The sequence below is a fragment of the Odontesthes bonariensis genome, chromosome 7 (genome assembly GCF_027942865.1).
Source record: "Odontesthes bonariensis isolate fOdoBon6 chromosome 7, fOdoBon6.hap1, whole genome shotgun sequence".
NCBI lineage: Eukaryota > Metazoa > Chordata > Actinopteri > Atheriniformes > Atherinopsidae > Odontesthes > Odontesthes bonariensis.
The window spans coordinates 14714029-14734536 of record NC_134512.1 but is presented as its reverse complement, the minus strand read 5'-3'; the positions used below and the strand labels follow the sequence as shown (position 1 = coordinate 14734536).

The following is a 20508-nucleotide window of genomic DNA, read 5'->3' as shown; positions in this document are numbered from 1 at the left end:
ATTTCGAAGATCCCGTTGAGGTTTTGGTAAACTCGTATTTATTAACACGAAAGCCTGGGAGGACAGTCCAGTGATGCTGATCATAGCAGAAATGATGAAACAAAAATAAAAAATCAAGTGTTTCTTCTAGTGACCTGTAGTACTGGGGGGGGGGGGGGGGACCTATTGAAAAGAAAGAGGTACAACAGAGGCAATATAATCCTAAAAGTTAAAAAAAAAAAAAAAAAGAAAACATCCTCCGATTCACGCACAAGTTTCCAGAGACTACTGATTCAACTAAAGTTAAATGTAACTAGACACAGAGATTGATGTGTAATCAACAAAAAGTCCCCATGACTATATAAAAAAAAAGAGACTAGTTTTATTTCAAATGGAGACAAAAGCAAAATAATCTGTGACCTCTTGAAAAGGTCCATCACTCTGGCACCATCAAACAAGCTGATGTGGGAGCAGTATTTTAGCTTTTGGAGGAAATAACAGCCACAACGGTGCAACAATGGAGGAAGAACAGAAACAGCAAAGCACATACAAAATAGACATTTTGCCTTTAAAAAGGACCAGCCTGTGTCTATGGCACGGCTCCGTAGCTCTGCATGTTTGGTTAGGTTAGAGAATACCAAAGCCAACGTGTATCGCCCGTTTCATCTCTGAACAAGCATCCACTTCATTCACAGGGAGCATGGTGTGCCACGGTGCGTCAAGTTAATCCAATGATGCATTTCAGCCCTCCGTTCAGTCTTCAGCGGCGCCGCGTGGGAGGCGGCCTCCTGGGGAAACACAGGTTCATTGTGTGTCCGAGCAGAAATGTCCAAAGGCACTTCGGACACAGGCAGGAGGGTCCTTGTGAGTTCAGCTGCTCCATCAACTGGCTCCTCACAATTCAAGCATTACAGAGAAAAGACAGTATTCTTCATGATTCACAACAGCCTTTTCTGTCCTTGAAAGACGAGTTCTTTTTGAAAAAATCCTTAACTTGAGAAATCACTAAACTGTGTCCCACGGTACCCACATAGACTCTTAAAACTGTTCCATGAATTGTTAAAAGGGTGAGTGGTTACTTATCACCGATGTAAAATACAGACACACAACCTTTCTGACAAAAATGGGGGGGGGGGGGGGGGGGTTAAAAAAAAAAAAAAAAAAAGAAACACAGATTTTGATTTCCATTACACTCCCTACCACAGTCTACAACACCTAAAATTACACTGGTAAATGTCCCACACACAACAGTCACCAGGATATAAAGTATGTCTAAAATTGATGTGCCAAATGATAATTTTGCTGGATCAACCTATAGCTCTGCGTTAATAAATTAGAATAGTTACATTTATAATTTGAGACGGGGGGAAATATACAAAGTGCTTACAACTTATCCAAAAGCAAATAGCTTTTTTTTTTTCATTTTTACAACTGAACCTGTGTGTAAAAACGCAATTTCTATATTATCTGGCATCAATTTTCTGTAAGATCCACTACATGACAACACTTTGACATGCTTGGGTGACTCCATTAAAAAAAAAAAAAATCAGAAGCCGCGTGGCTCTTCAGCAGACCGCTAACAAACGGATCATCATTAGAATGGCTATCAATGCTTTTAGTTTTTATTAGGAAAAGCTAAAATGTGCAATTCTAAGTGAGGACAAGTCAAAACTCTACATGAGGTAAATGGCAACAGGATCCATAAAGTTCAGGGACTCAACATCTTATCAAACATTGGATCGTAAGTCGGCAAAGGTTCTTATAAATTCAGGAGTCATGCACATGACCATTACACGTAGAGAAAAGGAAAGTAACATACCTTCAAAATCAGAACGTATGGAATGATAGTTCTGCATAGCACAATCCCTTAATGAATGCATACCTGATGACGCTGTGTTCCCAACAAGCTGTAAACCATGATCGCGTCTTTTGAAAGACCGTCGGTGCATAATAGTATATCAAAAAGAAAAAAAAGAAAAAAAAAAGAAAAGCCAGCTAAAGCTGTGGCTTACCTGCAAAGCTGACAGTGAGTGAGAACACAGATGCACAGGTGAACAAACACATACCAATGTACAGTATGTGGGGAAGTATGTAAAACATTAAACTGGATAACTTCCTGAGTTATCCATCAGATTCAAGTCAGCTTTAAACGTGTACTGATATAATGTCACAGATGTGAATTAGGGTTTGCCGCTCTGCGTTGCTACCAAAGCTCACTTTCAGCACCTCTAAAGTGCCATTTGGCTTTTGTGTGAAGTTTCCCACAAATCCGAGGAGGTAACGAATAGCTTAACCCTAAATCTATAAGGGCAAAAAAATAGAAGAAAAAAAAAAAATATTACATTTGAAGCTAGTGTTAATAAAATTCTGGGCTTCATTTGCAAACCATCCCTTTAAGACACATATGGCCTGAATACATGGTGTTTGCAGTCATACCAACTCCACACGTATACAGTATGTTTAGGTCAGTGGACAAGAAGAGGTTACAAGACTGGTTCCATGAAAAATGTTCAGATACTGACAAGAGAAACTCTCCGAGCGCCACACCAAAGTTGACTCTCAAAGTTAGAGGTTATGGAAGTGTGGTCTCGCCGTGGATGCCCACGGTTTGGATCCTGAGGGGTTACAGAGATGGGCCGGGCTGTCTTCCTCACATTTTAAATCAATCATACTGTACTGAGTGAAATTAAAACCTTTTATCAATTCAGTGCAGTTTTGTTTGCAACGTTACTCCCAACCTTTATTTAAAAGTAGTTTGAGGAGAAAAGTACAGGCAGGAATCCCCCATTATGATCATTTGGATTTGTGGGTTCTTGGATCTTGTGAGGCTGTCAGATCTAAGGAAAAGCAGTGAGGAACAGCGTTTCAGGGCAGACAGACTGCTGAAAGGCTTTAAAGGCACATCCTCCTTCTGGGGAGGAAAAGCAGGTGTCCCTTAATGTCATCAGTCCTGATCCTGTTCAAGCAGCCATCCAGACACTACACAGCTTATGTTGTTTCATCTAATAAATAAAGAACGTCTTTAAAGAAAAATTAATGCTGCTTCGTGGACTTAGCATTTAGCAGTTCCTGCCACCATCAAAGTGGTGGAAAAAGTGTTTCCCAGCGGCTGTCATACATTGTAATGCAGATTCTATAAGGACCAATGCATCTCTTCAAAGTCAACGGCTTCTCCCAAGTTTGTGTCGGTCTCCAGGAGGCTCATGATTACGGCCATGGCTGCTTCATCATTGCTAAGACTACCGAGGCCTGGTCCAACTACACTGTCCAAATCCAGCTGGGAATTGTCCCCTGAGGTGAAACACCAAAGAGAAAAACCAAGACAAAAAAAAAGGTGATGCATTCGAATTGGGAAGACGTAAAAATATGAATGAGTTACATTTATGTTGATGGTTTTTTTTCTATAAATGCTGGTACCCATAAGTGTTTCTCCTCCTGAGAATGAAGCTCCCTGGGGCTCACTATCTGAGCTGGACTTTCCTGGAATCTCCATGTCTGATGTTTCTCCGTTTGGCACCTTCAGTCCAAAAGAGGGGCAAAGTAGAGTAAAGCAACACGGCAAGAATTTACTAATGAGGGGGGTGTATATTAATAAACATGAATTATTTGACAGCTAAAAATGCTTTTTGCCAGACACGCTTTAAGAAACTGAGACCAAACTGGGAATGTGCTACGAATAAATAAATAAATGGACTGAAACCCAGTTTTCTGCTCCTATATTTGCCAAGTTATTAAACTAGCCTCCTTCTCAAAGAGCTACGTGGTAGCCTCAAATCCCGTTCAGACAGGATTTGGAAGAGTTCCGGGCCATTTGTTAAGCACCATGAGTGCAAATGTGTTCTCATGTTGATGCAGAGTATGAAAAGAGCTTAAATCATCAGCACACTCAACCAACACTTGTAGAAATAAGTAAGAGTTTTTATTGCTGCATTTTGTAAAATGGTGATCTCCACCATGAAACGGGAAGAAGTAACTAAAATGTCTGTTGACCAGTTTGTCCCTCTGCCTTCATGCTCGTTGTAAATCCCAACATGAACGCATCTACATGACAATAGTTAGAACCTGGCTTATATCATAAACAGAAAAAACCTGAGAAATGTTGAGCTTTACATGTGATGATCTGCAGCATGACTTAATTAGTGGGTGTTCTCCAATATAGAGACACAGGAACTGTTACTCGTGAACAAAATCTGATAAGAGTCTCATGTGCATCGTGATGTAAAATGCTATGAAGAATGTGTCGGCTTCCAAACCAAAAACATACCACTAACAGTATGTAGTAAATACGAGTAATTAAAAGGGTTGTGCCAAAGAAAACTGCATACAAGCGAGAGCATAATGTTGTTGTTATTAATGTGGACTGGGCAACAAAATCCATGTTTTGTGGAGAGTATTTGTTTGGAGTGTGAACTGGCACATATAGAAGGACTTACGTTGTTGCTGATTTGACTTCGAATTAGTGGGGACTTATCCAGTGGGAGACTGAAGGGGCTGACGTTACCGCTGGAAGGTGAAGAGTTCACCCTAAAGAAACCAACATAATTAAACTTTACACCGCATCAAGCGTCATCTACGATTTATGAACAAAAGACGGTAAATATAGCTGGAAAAACACAGTGGATGGATTAAAAAGAGGAAGATACTCACAGCCGCCTGTCATATTCACAACCATGTTTGTTATAAGCTGTGCTGTTCTGCTGCCCTACCTGTTGAGATCCAGCAACTCATTGGCAATCTGGGTCCCTATGCTTCCAGCAAATATCATAGCTCCAGGTGTGGAGGAGATGCCTGGTATAATTGGAGGTGACTTCTTGCAATCTTCTGAAAGAAAAAGAAAAGTTACATATTTTATGGAAAAGCATACCAACATCTCACAAGCTGCATCTTTAGGCGTCATAAGCCCTTTTCAGACTTGTGATGCGTCACGAGTCTGAAAAGATTGGATGGTAAATCCATCCAATAAAACAAACAGCATTCCCTCATAAATCACTTTTTTTGATCTTCATGTGAGATTAGAAAAACATTAAATGAGGTATTTTACCAAACATTGTGGAGACAGAATATTCTTTACAACTCCAGTAAATCTCAAACTGACATAAGAATCGATATGCGCCCAACAGCTGCACTGTTACTGGAGAACATTCAGACGTTAAGAGGTGAGCGGATAAAAAAATAACGCTTCTATGGTTTAATCTTATTCCACGAATAAAGGACGCTCACTGGCCTCTTACTCAGAGTAATAAACTATTTGTCAACTCTAGGAAAAACAATCTGGGTTCATCGTTCTCAAAAGTCATTCCTGCATCCCTGGGCTGTATCAAGATGAAGTATTTGTGAGCGCAAAGAGCAGAAACAAAGATGTAAATGTCTGACAGAGGGCAGAATGCAGGTTTTAGCCCTAAACCAGGAACTGCACAGTTATGGGCAGCGCTGTTACTTATACCAGAGGTCTTCAACAGGGGGTCCGCGGAGGTACAGCAGGGGGGGTCGCGAAATCTTTGGTTGATTAGACGATTTTTAATATTTCTTTTTTCTTTTCAAACAGTTTTTTCTCACAAATTGTGTGCAAACGTGTGCCATCCACAGATGGTTTGAGGATTCATTGTCCCATCTACATGCATGTTTAAAGTTAAAATCTGTGGATTATTTGAATAGCTCAGTGTTGTATGCAAGATGTTTGTTTATAAATGGCAGTGGCACAGCCACCCTGTACCTTGCACATGTTTAAAATAAAAACATGAATATTTTAACCTGTGTATTATTTGAATAGCTTAGTATTGAATGTACAATAACAGAGTAGCTATGTTTATACACGGCACTAGGCCCCATTAAATATAAAACACAATTGTATGCCATATAAATAGTAGGGGGGTCCCTGCTCCAACTCTCCATCAGTTTGGGGGTCCCTGGCCTGAAAAATGCTGAAGACCCCTGACTTGTACAATGTTTCCATTCATTGCACATCTTTCTGTTAGTGCGACTGACTGGAGACAGACTGCTGTGGTGATAAAAAAGAAGAGTTTTCTGAGTGCTCATTCAGACATAACAAATGCCCTCAGCTGCAGTCAAACTGATGTCTGAGAAGCACTCGTGTCGTCACCAGTTATCTAAAACATTTCCTTCCTATCCGCTCACCTTCAGAAGTCTTGGAATTACATGACTGCTCAGACTTATTTCCTGACCGTCCTGTTCGACTGTGATCATTCCTTTTCATGGGAGGAGAACACATTTAAAGCTCTGATTAATGTATATTCGCACAAACTTACATATATTTAGTTCATAAACAAAGAGATTTAAGCATATACTCACGATATGACTGTGTTAGTTGACACTATGTATTCTACGTCTTTGGTCCAGGGATTTACAAAACTAAACCACTGACTTTGCAGAGTGACAAAAGAACCGCATTTTGTTTTGAACTTGTAGCAGTTCGTCTCGATTTTATCTTTACTCCGCAGCGCTGTGAGAGGGGAAAAAAAAAAAAGGAGGTTAGAGGAAGCACAGAAAAATAAAACACTTAAGGAGAAGTGCACAGGAAGCCATTACAGTATAGCAATATTCTAAGCCATTTGAGCAAATTAAACAAAAAAAACCACCACATAACTCTCCGTCGTAGGCGTTTTATCTACGCTTCAACAACGTATAATTACCACGCTTTATTAAAGGGATCAACGTGGTTGAGGCTGTAAAATGCTTTTAATGAATCACAGATAATTAGAGAAAATATAATTGAAAAGTGGCCCCATGAATAAAAACATGTTTACCTTTTCGATGGCTTTCTGCCAAATGTGGCAAGTCATCTTGATGGAAGTACTCATAGCATGAAGTCCCAAGCAACTCTTGGGGAAGATAACCAAGAATGGTTGTCGCTCTGGAGGAAAAAAAACACCCAAATAAACGAGGTATACAGTGGAATATTATTATGGCGTATTTTTCTGTTTCTCAGAGTCCAAAATGCTAATTAAATCAACAATTATATAAATCAAGATCATAAGGAAAACAGCTTTCCTGCCTTTATTCTAAAAAGTTAAGTTTTATAAAGCCTTAAATGTATCTAAGAACATCATTTTAGCAGGCTGTAAACTGAACTCTTGGCAAAATTAAACTCATGAGGACTTTCAAAACTAAACCAACTACCGCACTTCGAATGACAAACATCAACCCTCTGCCACCTTGTAACTAAAGTTCAAATCTACCTTTGATCAACAAAGGTGAATTTGCCATCCATGGCGTAGCGTGTGATGAACTCTGGGGGTTTAACTCTGACTTCTCCGTTGACCTGGGGAGATAAGTGGGAGTGGACGCGTCCCACCGCCACCAGGCAGCTGAAGTGGGAGCTATCCTGCTTGTCCACCTCTCCCTCCCCCTCTTCTCCCATATGAGTTGTAGGCCAGCTGCGCATGTAGCCTGTACAATGGACCGTGCAGTACTTCTGGGACTCTAATCAAAAGCAGACACCAATCACACGCATTTCATATCGCCTGTACGCACAACCGGAAAAAAAAATTATTTGCTGAATGACAAGCGGTTCTCATTCAGACAACGCACAAAAAGCAACTCACTGTGTAGTTCGTAATGTAGCTGTATCAATCCTACATCCTACCTTTCTTTTTGGAGGTGTTGGCCTGTGATTCCTTCTGTTCCACTTTGACAGATATTTTGTTGTACTTCATACGGCAAAAGAAAGAGCGCCGCGCACCTGAACACAACCGAGTCGCACCGACTGGAAGGTCAGCCTGGACCTGCAGACCAGCTGAAAACACAAAGAGCGTTAAACTGACTCCCACACACAAACACACACACTGACACATACGCAGACAAAATTAAATGCTTTACTTTTAGCATCTATTAGCCGTTCACGAGGGTGTAATTCAGAAGCCGACAGCTGCTCCTTTACTTTTCCCATATCCTTGGGGTGAATGTAATCAAACAGGCTCTGTCCAATCAGCTCCGCCTATAGAAAAACAAACAGCCCATCAAGCCGACATACAGAGCGCTCCTCTGCGGATAAAAATATGTGTTCAAACCATCTAAGCAAGTCTTGCTAACAACAAATCTAAAGAAATCTATACATTTGGGACTGCTGCCCTGGAGCACACCAGACGCTCTGTGGAGCAAAAACTGAGTAGCACTCAGACTATAGGAACAGTTAATTGATGTGTTTTTACTACAGTGATAGAAAATAAATAAAAATGTGGTACATTTACATTTCACTGTGCTCAAACTCCCAATAAATATGTACCCGTCTATTAAAGCAGTCAAATGTGTCTATGAATTTCATTACAGTAAGTATATCTAAAATGCAAAAGACATCAATTGGGAATCATAAATGTTCATAAAGGAAAACAAAAGCGTGCTCACAATGCTGAACACATCCCCGTAGAGCCACATAACGCCTTTCCAGCCTATTGACATTAGTGCCAAAATAACACAACCCATCTGGTGTGTCCAGGGTTTTCACATGAACACACACGCTCCCGATTCAGTGACAAATGTAAAAAAATGTTACCCGACTATAATTTAATATCTTCGTGACGGACTCTGAGACAAAAACTATTTTCCCACGATCACAGCCCACTACAAACAGGAACCCATCCGCAGCCTGCACAACAAAGAAACATAAGGAAAGCCAATGTGATGACAGGTTTATGACAAAAGCGACTGTTTGTGTGTGAACATATATATATAAATATACATATATCTTACTGTATCAAGTGCATAATGATACAACTACAACTACTATGACTCAATGGTTTACACTGTGATATATAAGCTAATGATTTGACTAAAAGGGATTCTTAATGCTTGCTTTTATGTTTTTTTATATATAAAAAAAAAAAAAAGGTAAAACACAATAATGGTTAAAACATAAAAATGAAAAGTTTTCCTCAGAACTGCTGATCTCTGTGATATGACCTTACTGAAAAAAATGAATATTATACACAGTAAGCATGACATTCTCTCTGACATAAGCTTGTAGTATCGACTTTGTAACAAGATCATTCAGCTGGTAACTTTGTCACTCATACGTTTACCTTGAGGACAAGGTGTTTAAGCTCGTCGTCAGGAAGGAAAGATGGTTTGTAGCTTGCTTCAGAAAAGGAGCTCGCTGAACCTGAATAAGCAGACAACGTTAGTTTAGACAGATATCAGTGGCTCTAAAATCGATTAGTGTTCAAAGTCCATCTTCTTCTCAAAGCTTCACTCGTTGATTATATTGGTAACAACAAGCTAGTCATTAAGCTGGCAGCTGAAACATTTATAATGATACATCAGATTAAATTGTTCACTTAATAATAGAACTAATAACGTCCAAGCTTACACAATCTTCCCTGCTAAGGGTAATAAACTCATAACATCAGCTGAGTGGCATCAAAGTAAGAGCTGATCATTTTGGAAACCATGGACTTGGTACCTTTGAGAGATCTGAGGTGCTGCACCGCCATTCTGAGTACAGTGAGTTTGTCCAGCTTACGAGACATGGGGTTACAGGTAGGGATCATGGCTGAGAGCTTGTCAATGAGATTGTTCATTTTGTCCCGTCGTCTCTTTTCTATTTGGCTATGCGGTTCCCTGAGGAGACAGGAATAAAGAATCAAAGCCTGCAAGGAATCTATGCAGCTCTTTTGTCAAATGTGGCATGCTTAAAAACACTGAGCTCTAACACTAGTATTTCAAGATGAATGATTATGGTGGTACGGGGTGGGGGGGATAATTTATGTTTTATAAATTAAGAGCTGGAAAAATGGGATCTACCTGAAGCATTTAATTTTAACATGTTGTTCCTCTCCATCTGACCTGTGGAGAGGAAAAAGTTCATTCATGATACAAATGTACAGAGGCTGGTTTAGTTTTACCTCTGTACCATGAAAATATATTGATGCTCCAAACTACTGATATAACAAAATGAGCCGTTTGTTGGTTTGGGCCGTTTCACAGGACTAGTTTTTGAAAAGGAAATGTGAAAACTTTACATCTGACAAGCACACAGCACCTGTCTTGGTCATCTTCCATATCTGCATCATTGATCGAAGCTGATTTTGAGTCCCTAAGAAGAAAATTAAATCAATATAAACTAGAATTAATTTGGGTCTCCAGATTGGGATTTCACGAGGGCAACATAACGCAAATAACAGTTATACTCACTGGTTGTCTGTGCTGCCCTTACGCTTCCTGGGCATCTCCATGTTCAAGGACATAGCAGCCGCTGAGGAGGCGGTCATCAGGCTGGACAGAGAGCTTCTTTGTTCTTCTTCAACCAGCACATCATCTGAAATGGATGAAATTTACTATAAACCACAGCTGGTCATTAACACTGGGACTTGATCTAATTTGCAATTATGATCTCTGGCATAATTAGCCAGACACTGCATTTTCAATAACGTCTTCGTAGATAGAACTGATAAATGCTGCTGGAAGGGAATACAATTTTCTTGAAAGATTAGCACTAGTTTATAGATTGGGTCCGTTAACACTTCCCAAAAACCTCTTCATACCCAGTCTAACCAATACCAAGAAATGTGGTGAGAAGGTGGCAGCAGGATTTTATATAATCATGCAAAGTAATGAAGAGCTGCATGACAAATCTTTTCAACACTGAGGTTCTGAGGTGAACGTGTGCAACAGTCACAGTGCAGGACATGCAGAGGGGAATTAACTCGTGCTACGCTGATTTTGCAGCACGATTAACTCATTCAGTTGTTACTGACATGACAAATCCAAAGAAAAGGTTTTACACTTTCTCCGTCAAACACAGAATTTGATTTGCCAGATTCGGGGAAAAAAAGGAATGCACATATAGACGAGACTTAGCTTTCCATCAGTGGTTTTTAGATGTACATTTTGATATGGCACATAGGGAAAAATGGAGTGAAATAAAAATCCAAAAGGAAAAAAAACAACATTTCTCTGGGTTGCAAAGAGTTTATATTCTCGCTTGAGGTAGTTTCAGCCTGTTTAAAGGAAAATGTTAGAGTGGGTCACAGAACTATCATCCGTTTCTGTTTGAGAGTTTAAAAAAAAAAAAAATCACGTGGGGAAAATCTCAGTGTCTGAGTTCACCACTGGAGAGAAGGCGGGCACCTGTTCTGCTGTACGTGGGGTTGAAAACGTCTGATCCGTGTCACGCTACAGCCAGCAGCGATCCACTGCTGTGATTGGATGGGTCTGCATTCATCAGATCAGGGGACTGTGATGGGGTCAGAAGGTTCTGATCAGCAAAAACTGCAGACTTGAAAGAATATATAAACATTTCCAGCTGAGAAAGAAAATCCCTGAAGACTTCTCTCCATCAACATTTCATCTATGGCCAAGACCACCAGTTCCGTTTGGGTCTTTTTCCCGTTTCTCGTCAAGTCCACTTTGCTGTTGTTGCGGCCGCTTATCACAGTCTACACAGCCAATTACTGAAGACACCACACAGCTTGCTCACTTCACTGGGAAGCAGGGAATGAAAACGACCCTGACCTGCATTTACAAGAAAATCTTACCTCAAATTCACTTCACTGGTTGATGGAAAGCAAGCTAATTTGTTCATCCGAACATCCTGGATGGTTAGAGTTTTACTCACTACCAAAACAAAGTTTCCGTCAACTGGATTGAAGCGTATAAACTATTCTGTGTCACCAGAGGGAAGTGGTTACCACTGTATGTATGCTACCACTGGTTGTAATTCAGTAGAAGACGTAATTGTCCTAACTGGCTGGTCTACCCATTTTATAATTTCCATTCACCTTTTCTTATTCACATCTTGTAAACACAACCACACTGGGGGCACCACTGCAGCTTTCTTCCCCTCCGGTCAAAGAGGACATTTAAGAAGGTTCCGACACGAGCCCTGATATAGCCTTGCCCCCGAACAGGGGAAAAATCGTGTTGGTTACTTCATTCGGGGAAAGGAGGAGCTTCCTCTGCTATGTTTGTATTTAGGCTAAATGTAAAACTTAAGTCATAAGAGTTTTTTTCCAGCTGAAAGACTTCCATAAAAAAAAAACAAAAAAAAAAAACAACAACATCAGTCTAGAATGATACATTAATGGCTTCATGAGATGAGATTCAACTTTGTCATTACACATGTAGCATAACGAAAAGTAGGTTTTGGCATCTCACCAGAAGTGCAAATAGCAGCAATAAATAAATAGTGCATTTTTACAGATGAATAATTACAGATGAATGAAATGAAATGAAATACAGTGCAATGAAATACAAATAAATATACGGATTAAAGTGCAGTGGTAATATATACATCTATATTGACAGATTTGGGAGGAGAGATTGGGGAGCAGAGTTCAAAAGGCAGACAGCTCTGGGGAAGAAGCTGTTCTTCATTCTGCTCCGGAGGCTTCGAAGGCGCCTACCGGAGGGCAGGGGAACAAACAGTCTGTGCGCAGGGTGGGAGGAGTCCTTGAGGATGCTGCGAGCACGACGCAGGCAGCGTTTCCTCTGGATGTCCTCAATAGCAGGGAGTGGAGACCTGGTGATGCGCTGGGCGGTTTTCACCACCCGTTGTAGTGACTTCCTGTCTGTGACGGAGCAGTTCCCATACCACACAGGAACATAGTTGGTCAGGATGCTCTCTATCACACAGCTGTAAAAGTTTCTGAGGACATCTGAAGACAGGTGCTGTCGCCTCAGTGTCCTCAGGAAAAAGAGGCGCTGGTGAACCTTTTTCATAAGACTGGAGGTGTTAGTGGTCCAGGAGAGGTCCTCTGAGATGTGGGTCCCCAGGAACTTAAAGCTGGAGACACGTTCAACAGCCATCCCATTTATGTGAATGGGGTCGTGTGTGCTCCCTCTTTTTGTCCTGAAGTCCACAATGAGTTCTTTTGTTTTGCTGGTGTTGAGGTGCAGGTTGTTGTTCATCACTTTGTTAAAGCGACGCCATTCGGTCATTCAGACATGGGTCACTTTCCATTAATGTTTTCTCAGGGTTTGATTGAGACGTGCCTATGAAATGTGACGGAGAGAGACACAGTCTACGTGCAATATTTGCCATTTGTGAGTGCTCAAAGTGCTGTATAATAGTCCTTACAGACTATGACACCAACGTGTCATGTTGTCATGACGATCTATCTGCAGTGGTTGTGTGAAGCTGATGACAGGATGGATGCAGCTGGAAATACCACTTTTCTAGATGTAACTGAACAGTCAGTGTTGGGTTTAATGTCACTAAGCTAACAGCGTCGTTGTCATCAACAGAAGGATTTCACCGCACCAGCACTGCTGCACCACACAAAACAATAAGTGCAACTAAATTAGCTTTTGTTTTCCCTTAAGAATTCATAGCAAGCCAGCGGACATGGAGCACTGCGTTCAACAAAGGTGGACGGAGAGCAGAAGCCTTAACTGCAGTTTGAACACTTCTGTCTTCTTTATCTTCTCTGAACAGCTGACCATATGTCAAACTAATGTGTGTGTGTGTGTTCGTAATTCACACACGACACATACATGTTCAGTTCCCACCAGTTTAATGGAAAGAAGTGCATTAAAAACATTGAAATGTCAGCGTTTTACACCATCATGTAGCCTTGGTTAAAAACTTTGTACGGACTCTGAAGGCCAAAGGTGCCACATGAACATTCGCTCAGTTGTCAGTGCGTTCAGCTGTTATTAGTAGCTGTAGGTCCTCTAAATTCAGTAAACACCATTAATATTTGGAATGAAGTCTCTCTTGAAAAGGTCAATTTGCTGGCATGTGATAAGAAGGTCAACGGCTGAGGTCTGAGAAACATGAAGGAAGTTCTTCAAAAAGTGAGCAAAAACACTTTCATGTCTAAATATTCTTTAAAATCACTTAAACCTTTCTGCATTTCATACAATAAATAACGCTGAAACCTTGAAATGTAAAGTTTTTTTTTTCGTTTTTAAAAAAAAAAGTAACTTCACAGCTGTAGCAGAGACTTATTTTGTAGGCCAGAGATGTTTGGAGCGAAAGCTACATTTTTTCTTGTATCTGACAATTTTAAAGTTTTATGTTGATCCCTGAGTGATTATGTTGCTATCTTCCCTTCTTCAAAACACAGAGGACAGAATTTGCATAACATTAACAAGTCTGCCGCATGAGAAGCTTAGCGATGGCTATAACGTAGCTGCCCTGACTTAACTTGTGGAAACTTCCACCTTTTCTTGAAAAGGTTAGATCAGTAAATAAATCTCTATGATATGAAGATAAATAGCCTCCCAGTTAACCAAGCTTTTAAAAATGATTACGCTTTACAGAAACAGGAAAAAAAAAAATGTGTTGTCCAAACAATGCAAATATTTACAGAAATCTGGGAACCAGCGGATATCGGTACACATCAACAAGTGTGAAATCATAACTTCATATCTTAGTTATTGTCATCAAGTGTGAGCACTTATTATGCAACAAAAATCCTCAAATTATAGCTGTCGACGTGTTTATAATTTCATCTAAAATGGTCTTATTTTTGTTTAGAGCAGACCAGAGCAGGTGATTTTACTCAGTGAGCATTAATCACCTGCTGTCAACTCAGCTGGAGGGAAAATGGCCAGAACCCTGGATAAAGTAATCTTTTCAGCTTAATCCACACCGCGAATGTAACAAAAGGTCTGGTTGACAGCACTGACTGGATTGAACAACAAAAAGTCAAATGTGGGAAGTCCAAGTCCAAGGAGCTCAACTCAGATCGCCGATAGATTCACACCTCAGTAAACTTACTTAACCACACCTGTTAGCTGTGATGAATGGTTAACTGCTCAGATTCGTATTTCTGGTCCAGGAACATGTCGTGGCCTATTTATATTTCTTTAAGCCAAACACAATTGTTTAAGGCAGACCACAGCCCAGAACGCAAATCATGACGATTATGAGGTATGGCCTATGCTCCAGTCAGTGTAAACCAGGATTGCAGCTAAAAACAGGAGAGTTTAGAGGGAAAAAATGTGGCATTTGACTTTGAAAAAAGGACGTGTGACATAGGTCATATGATACCGATGTGCCGATACTGGCACAAAATTCAAATCTACCCACATTAGATATTCAGCAAGCATTTTTTTTTTTTTTTTACCAACTGTACATTAGGCATTGTAAATTAATTAATGAAATAGGAGGACTTCCTCAGAGTAGCCTTCAAACATGTGATACAGATGAAATTGGACAGAATTGTGTGTTCCAGCAGGCTAATGACCCTCAAAGCTGATTGCATAAAGCTGGCCAACATAAAAACCAGAGTAAAACTAATTTAGAGGTTTGCATGGAAATGCATGACACGTGATGGAAAATAACCACTTTAAACAAAGGCCTAAGAACTATGTTGTACTGACTTGTAGAGTAGGTTGTGAAACAGTTATTCATTTTTTCTGTTCAGGATTTTTAGGGCGGGGTCCAGCACGCAACCTTCATGACCGTGAACAGGATGACGCAGGAATAGACAATGGGTCGGGTGGGGTGGGCTGGGAGAACCACCTCACCTAAAAGGTCACAGGTCACAAACAAGCATCAGTGAATGTATGGCGCAACCCGAATTCCAGTGTGGAATATGTGCGTGTTTTTACCTCTAAAGCCTGATGCGACACGAGCGTTGCACCAACAATTTCCAGACATGCAACGATCAATTGGGAGAAAAAAAAAAAAAAAAAAAAAAAAAAGATACTGAGAAACGTGTGCAAATCCAATGAGCTGTTTAAAACAAAAGTTAAGGTTTAATCGCTGAATTTACTTTTGTGTTTCTAGTTTATTCTGTAGCTGAGAAATATAAGGTTTTAGTTGACAGTGAGGTTTCCAGAAAACTCCCAGATTTCCGAAGGCATTTTTAAACCATGTCTTTGGTCTGAATGGATTATTGGAGATCACCGAAACCCCGACTTGCAGATGGAGCCATTTAGAGACTTTCAATAAGATACTGCTGCCCTACTCTCTCCATTTCAACAGCCTGCCATCTATTCTGGGATGACATGAGCTGTAAGGACTGTGACTGATTAGTCATGGCCGAGGCACGTGCGAGCGTGTCAGAAAGAAACACATACCCCAACAGAAAGTAAAACTCAAGAGAATGACAGGAAAGATACCAAAGGCGGCTGCTATGTATGACATCTATTTTTATCTGAGTTCTATGGACCATGTGACCCAAATAGCCTTTAACAGATCAGCTGTAACCTGGCTTTAAATCCCACTCTCCCTGCCAGGTTCGGCTAAACTACAGAAGGCAAGTGGTTGACGAGACATCGGGCCATATGTACATCCTTCTAAAAACTCCTACAATCTGTCACTCAGGCTCACGTGTTCACTTGCTAGCTCATTCACTCAAAGCCTGAATGAGCATCTGCTGCTGCACTTGAATAACCTCTGACCATACACATCCGACTCACACTGGCATCATGTAAAATCCCCGGTTGATAAAAGTTATATTGTCAACTATGTAAAGGTAAATAAACGTTAACAAACATAGAATGCAATACAAAACCAATAAATCAATATCTCATTTGGGGCTCAAAAAAGCTAAATTATAGTCAGAACAAAGAAAGAAGTCTAAGAAAGCTAATATATGTAATATCTAAGAAAGAGCTGGGGGGGGGGGCATGTTTAACAACTGAGGTTAATTGACAACAAATCAATAACATGATTTGGTATTTCAAAAAAGCACCTTAGAGAGGCAGAGTCTCTCAGAGGTACAGCTGGACCGACAATCTGCAAAAATATATGCTGACAAATTGTGGGGAAATTTCAGAATAATGTTCCTCGACATCAACTTGAAAGACTTTAAATATTCCATCATATACTATATTCCATCATATACTTACTAACATAAATAAATTCAGAGAATCTGAAAGGGACACATCGACATTCAGCATCAGTCGTCCGTCATATTCAGGCCCAAAATGCACTAAATCAAATGCACTGATGCACGGCATTGATGCACTGCATCAAAAAATAAAAAGGAAAGATTCTGTCGTTGAAATCACTGCATGGGTTCAGGAACACTTCCACAAATCATTGCCTGGGAACAGGTCTGCCGTGCCATCCACAAAAACAGGTTAGAGCTCTATCATGCAAAGAAGAAGCCATTTGTGAGCATGATCCACAAACACGGCCATCTTCTCTGAGACACAGCTCATTTAAAAAAGACAAGAGGCAACCTGTTCTACAATCAGAAAAATCTGATCTTTACCACTGGGTCCTCCAGATCAAAAAGAAGAGGGACTTTTTGCCTCATCATACCAGCGGTCAGTTCAAAAGGCTGAATCTGATGGTATCGATGTGCATTTGTACCTATGGAAATGACAGTTTTAGAGCAGCATGCTCCCATTCAGACAACTTATTTTGCCAAGAAAGTCTTGCATGTTTCAGCAAGACAATGCTAAATATCACACTGCATTTGTTACAACAGCATGGCTTCATTGAAGAAGAGCCTGGTGGATGGACTGGCCCACCAACAGTCCAGATTGTTCACCACTTGAAAACATCTGGTGCATCATGAAAGGCAAATCACAAAATAAGGAGACCAAGAACTTTTGAGCTGTTAGAACTCTATTTTAGACAATAATTGGACAACATTCCTCTCCCAAAGGTCCAGCCACTGGTCTCCACAGTTCTCAAGAGTTTACAGACTTGTGTTAAAACAAGAGGGGGTGAAACTCAGTGGTAAACATGGACCTATTCCAACTGTTTTTTTTTTGTTTGTTCTTTTAGATGAGTTTGCTGCCATCAAATTCCAGATGAGCAAATATTTTTCATGAGAGTGAAATATGTCACTTTCAACATTTGATATATATTTAACCTTTTCTATATTCTATGTGATTGGCAAATAATTGCTGTTGTAAATGCAAATCTAACCCTTTTTACACTTTGCACAGCATCCCACCTTTTTTGGAATTGGGGTTGTATATTCAAGCATCCATATTGTATCCAAAAAGTGAAAGACAGAAAGACAAAATGACAAACACAGACGTACATGACGAGAGAAGAGTTGGCAAACTGTATGACCAAACTAGGTCACGAGCTACATTGCATTCATAAAATAATCATTAACGTACACCTAGGATCTGCCCAGTAAATACACATTCTTTAATTGTTACCATCTATTCACTTCCACAACGCTCAACTCACCCTCAAACATTTATGTGACCGAGCAGAATGCATCACGATTGTCAGCATCATATTGTATTATTCACAGAAATAAAGGCCTGAAATGCTTTTACAGTATTCTGTTAACCAGACATGCTATCGATTCAGGGATTATATTCGTTGTCATTAAAAAACTGGACACTTTATCGCATAAATTTAACATGCAACATAGCTGAAATCCAACTGACGACTCAGCACCATAGAGCCAGAGCTATCACTTGTTTTTATTCCACACATTCTTCCTCTTTGTCAATACCCATAATTCAACTTAAGCACCAACAGCCCAGGGAGACTGTGGTGTAATACAATACTAGAGGGTAATACAGGCAGCCCCATGTTGCAAGCCTCAGACGGGTGATGATTTAAGGGACATAACCAAAGGACATGTACAAACCTTCGTACCAAGAATATCTTACCGAATACACAAAATGCTTTTATTTAACAGCCAATGCCGTTTTTCAGCATCTTTATTAGGGCACAGAAATCTAAACGTTGGAAGAAGTGTAGTTTTAAAAAAAGCCTTCAGTGGCTTTGTTATGGAGGTTCCCACTGACTTCCGCTTTGTTTTTAACTCTTTAGTTCTACCTGCATGTTTACTCTACCTGTAAAGTATAAGCTGCAATCGTGCTGTACTTATTAACTGTAAATAAGAGGCGGTTTTTGAACATGTGTTCAACTGTTCTTTTAACCTTTCATGTCTATTTTTAGCCTCTTATCTATTTCCTCTGGGGGATTTGAGTTTTGTCAAGCCACCATTGCAAAAGCTAATTTGTTCTTCATGATCTGCAGAGATGGGTATACGACTAAAAGCTAGGTTTATATATGCATTACCAAACTGGACATTTCTGACTTGGAGAATAAGAAAAAAAAAAAAAAAAAAAAAAAAAGAATATGGCCTTGACATGCAATACATAGATTGTTAAACTACTATATGCCTATATATGTAGGAAGTCTTTGCTACAGGCTTTATGCACCAGTGCTAGCAGGAAAAACATGTTTTTTTTTTTCCACTTATATGTGGCCTTCATAAAAAGTAATTTCTTGACTAAGGTTTCTTGAATGGAACAGACACTTTGGATTTGAGCCATTTGATTTCGAAATCACAAAAGGGCGCTTCTCTTTGCCGTTTGACTCCTGTTTTCACTTGGAATTAAATTGATTCTAGGTCCATTTAAATGACCGCCGAGTTTGATGTACAGTTTCACTGTGGCTAACTTACAGCTAACGTTTGAGGAGTAAACGGCTGAGCTTATTCAACCGTTGGTGCACGCGAACATAATAAACCCCGAACAACAGCAACTATTAACACCAGTTTAACACCACTGAGATATTAAAACAAAGCGCCACGAATAGTACGGGTAACAAACTGTCCTGGACTCAAGCACAACCGCAAATAGACTCATCTTCGGGGGACTATTTCCCCGACAAACAGGCCTTACTGTCACCGCTAAGCTAGCGTTCGTATGGTTTAGTCGTATGGATTAACATTAACAGCCTTTTACATAACATTAAAAAAAAAAAAATGTGATTCTGAGTGACAAGCAATATCCAACACAAAAGTTTACGTTGCAAAACGTTGGCGGTGGAAAAAATAACATCGTGCAATGTTACATAAATGTCGTAGCGTTAGAGGGCGAGCTTGCTCTACTGATCTACTGACCTAGTTTTGGAATAGCGCAAAGTTACAGTGAACCGGGCGACAAACATCCGTTAAACACCGCTGCACTTCCCTCTTTGCCCATAAATGTCTACGCTTAATAGGACCGCTGTCTCAATATGCGAACATTCACGGTTGTTTAAACAACTGTAGTGTTTGATTACCTGCCGGTTCGCTTCCCACTCTGTCACCGCCGCCAGCCGCTGTATTCATCGCCGACATGGCTGGAGCCGGTGCGTTGGGGCCCAGGACTCCAATACATGGATGAGGTAGTGGACTGCTACCAGATATGTGACAGGCTGTGAGGGAGCCTTTAAGTGTTGTGAAACCGTTTATCTGTAAGTCTGCAAGCAAAAAATGAAGGGGAGAGCAAAGAAACGTGCCGAGATACTGGCGTGCGGTGCAATGAGTACAGTGTGGAGAAGTGGTTGGTGGGGGGTGGGGGGAAGACAGAGGACAGTCTCCTCCTACCGGCCCACCGGAGTCACCGCTGCTGTCTCTCGGTGCTCCCGCTCCCCTGATGTCAGTCGGAAAACCTACTGTTTACATGTCCGACATTAGGGCACTGCAGACGTTTTGTATTTCGAAGCTGCCAAGAGCTGTGCTGTCATTACAAAATTACAAGTCCGTCAAGAATAAGGTGGCATCAGAGAGAAATAAATGCGTTGAAAGGGTATCAGTGCGGATGAGAGGAACTTTAAAAACGATTGGATCTGTTATTTCAGCCTCTTTGTGCGTCTCATTTTGAAGACTTCTTGCAAACTTCTCAATTATAATATGATTATATATA

At 40.4% G+C, this 20508-nt stretch overlaps 1 protein-coding gene across 4 annotated transcripts; it reads right to left on the bottom strand.

Annotated features, from left to right (window-relative positions):
* Positions 1–10: 10 nt before the first annotated feature.
* bmal2 (basic helix-loop-helix ARNT like 2) lies at positions 11–20116 on the bottom strand. Of its 4 annotated transcripts, XM_075469595.1 has the most exons (18): positions 19883–20116; positions 11062–11167; positions 10126–10249; positions 9974–10027; positions 9736–9777; positions 9395–9552; positions 9015–9094; positions 8489–8581; positions 7816–7933; positions 7583–7732; positions 7176–7419; positions 6744–6850; positions 6289–6439; positions 6115–6185; positions 4686–4800; positions 4413–4503; positions 3397–3496; positions 11–3270 (listed from the first exon to the last, which is right to left on the bottom strand). In XM_075469595.1, the coding sequence occupies exons 3-18, from the start codon at positions 10200–10202 to the stop codon at positions 3113–3115; spliced, it is 1809 nt and encodes a 602-aa protein (XP_075325710.1). In that variant the 5' UTR covers positions 10203–10249; positions 11062–11167; positions 19883–20116; the 3' UTR covers positions 11–3112. The 4 variants fall into 4 exon arrangements, with proteins under 4 accessions (XP_075325710.1, XP_075325707.1, XP_075325708.1 ...); XM_075469592.1 differs by lacking the exon at positions 11062–11167; XM_075469593.1 differs by lacking the exon at positions 11062–11167 and having other exon boundaries at positions 4686–4797.
* Between the last annotated feature and the right edge of the window lie 392 nt (positions 20117–20508).

Coding starts and splice junctions, on each gene's coding strand:
- bmal2 (XM_075469592.1), bottom strand. CDS start 19,940: ATGTCGGCGATGAATACAGCGGCTGGCGGCGGTGACAGAGTGGGAAGC. Junction 10,028..10,125: donor AAGGGCAGCACAGACAACCA/GTGAGTATAACT, acceptor TTTTCTTCTTAG/GGACTCAAAATCAGCTTCGA. Junction 8,582..9,014: donor TTAAACACCTTGTCCTCAAG/GTAAACGTATGA, acceptor TTTGTTGTGCAG/GCTGCGGATGGGTTCCTGTT.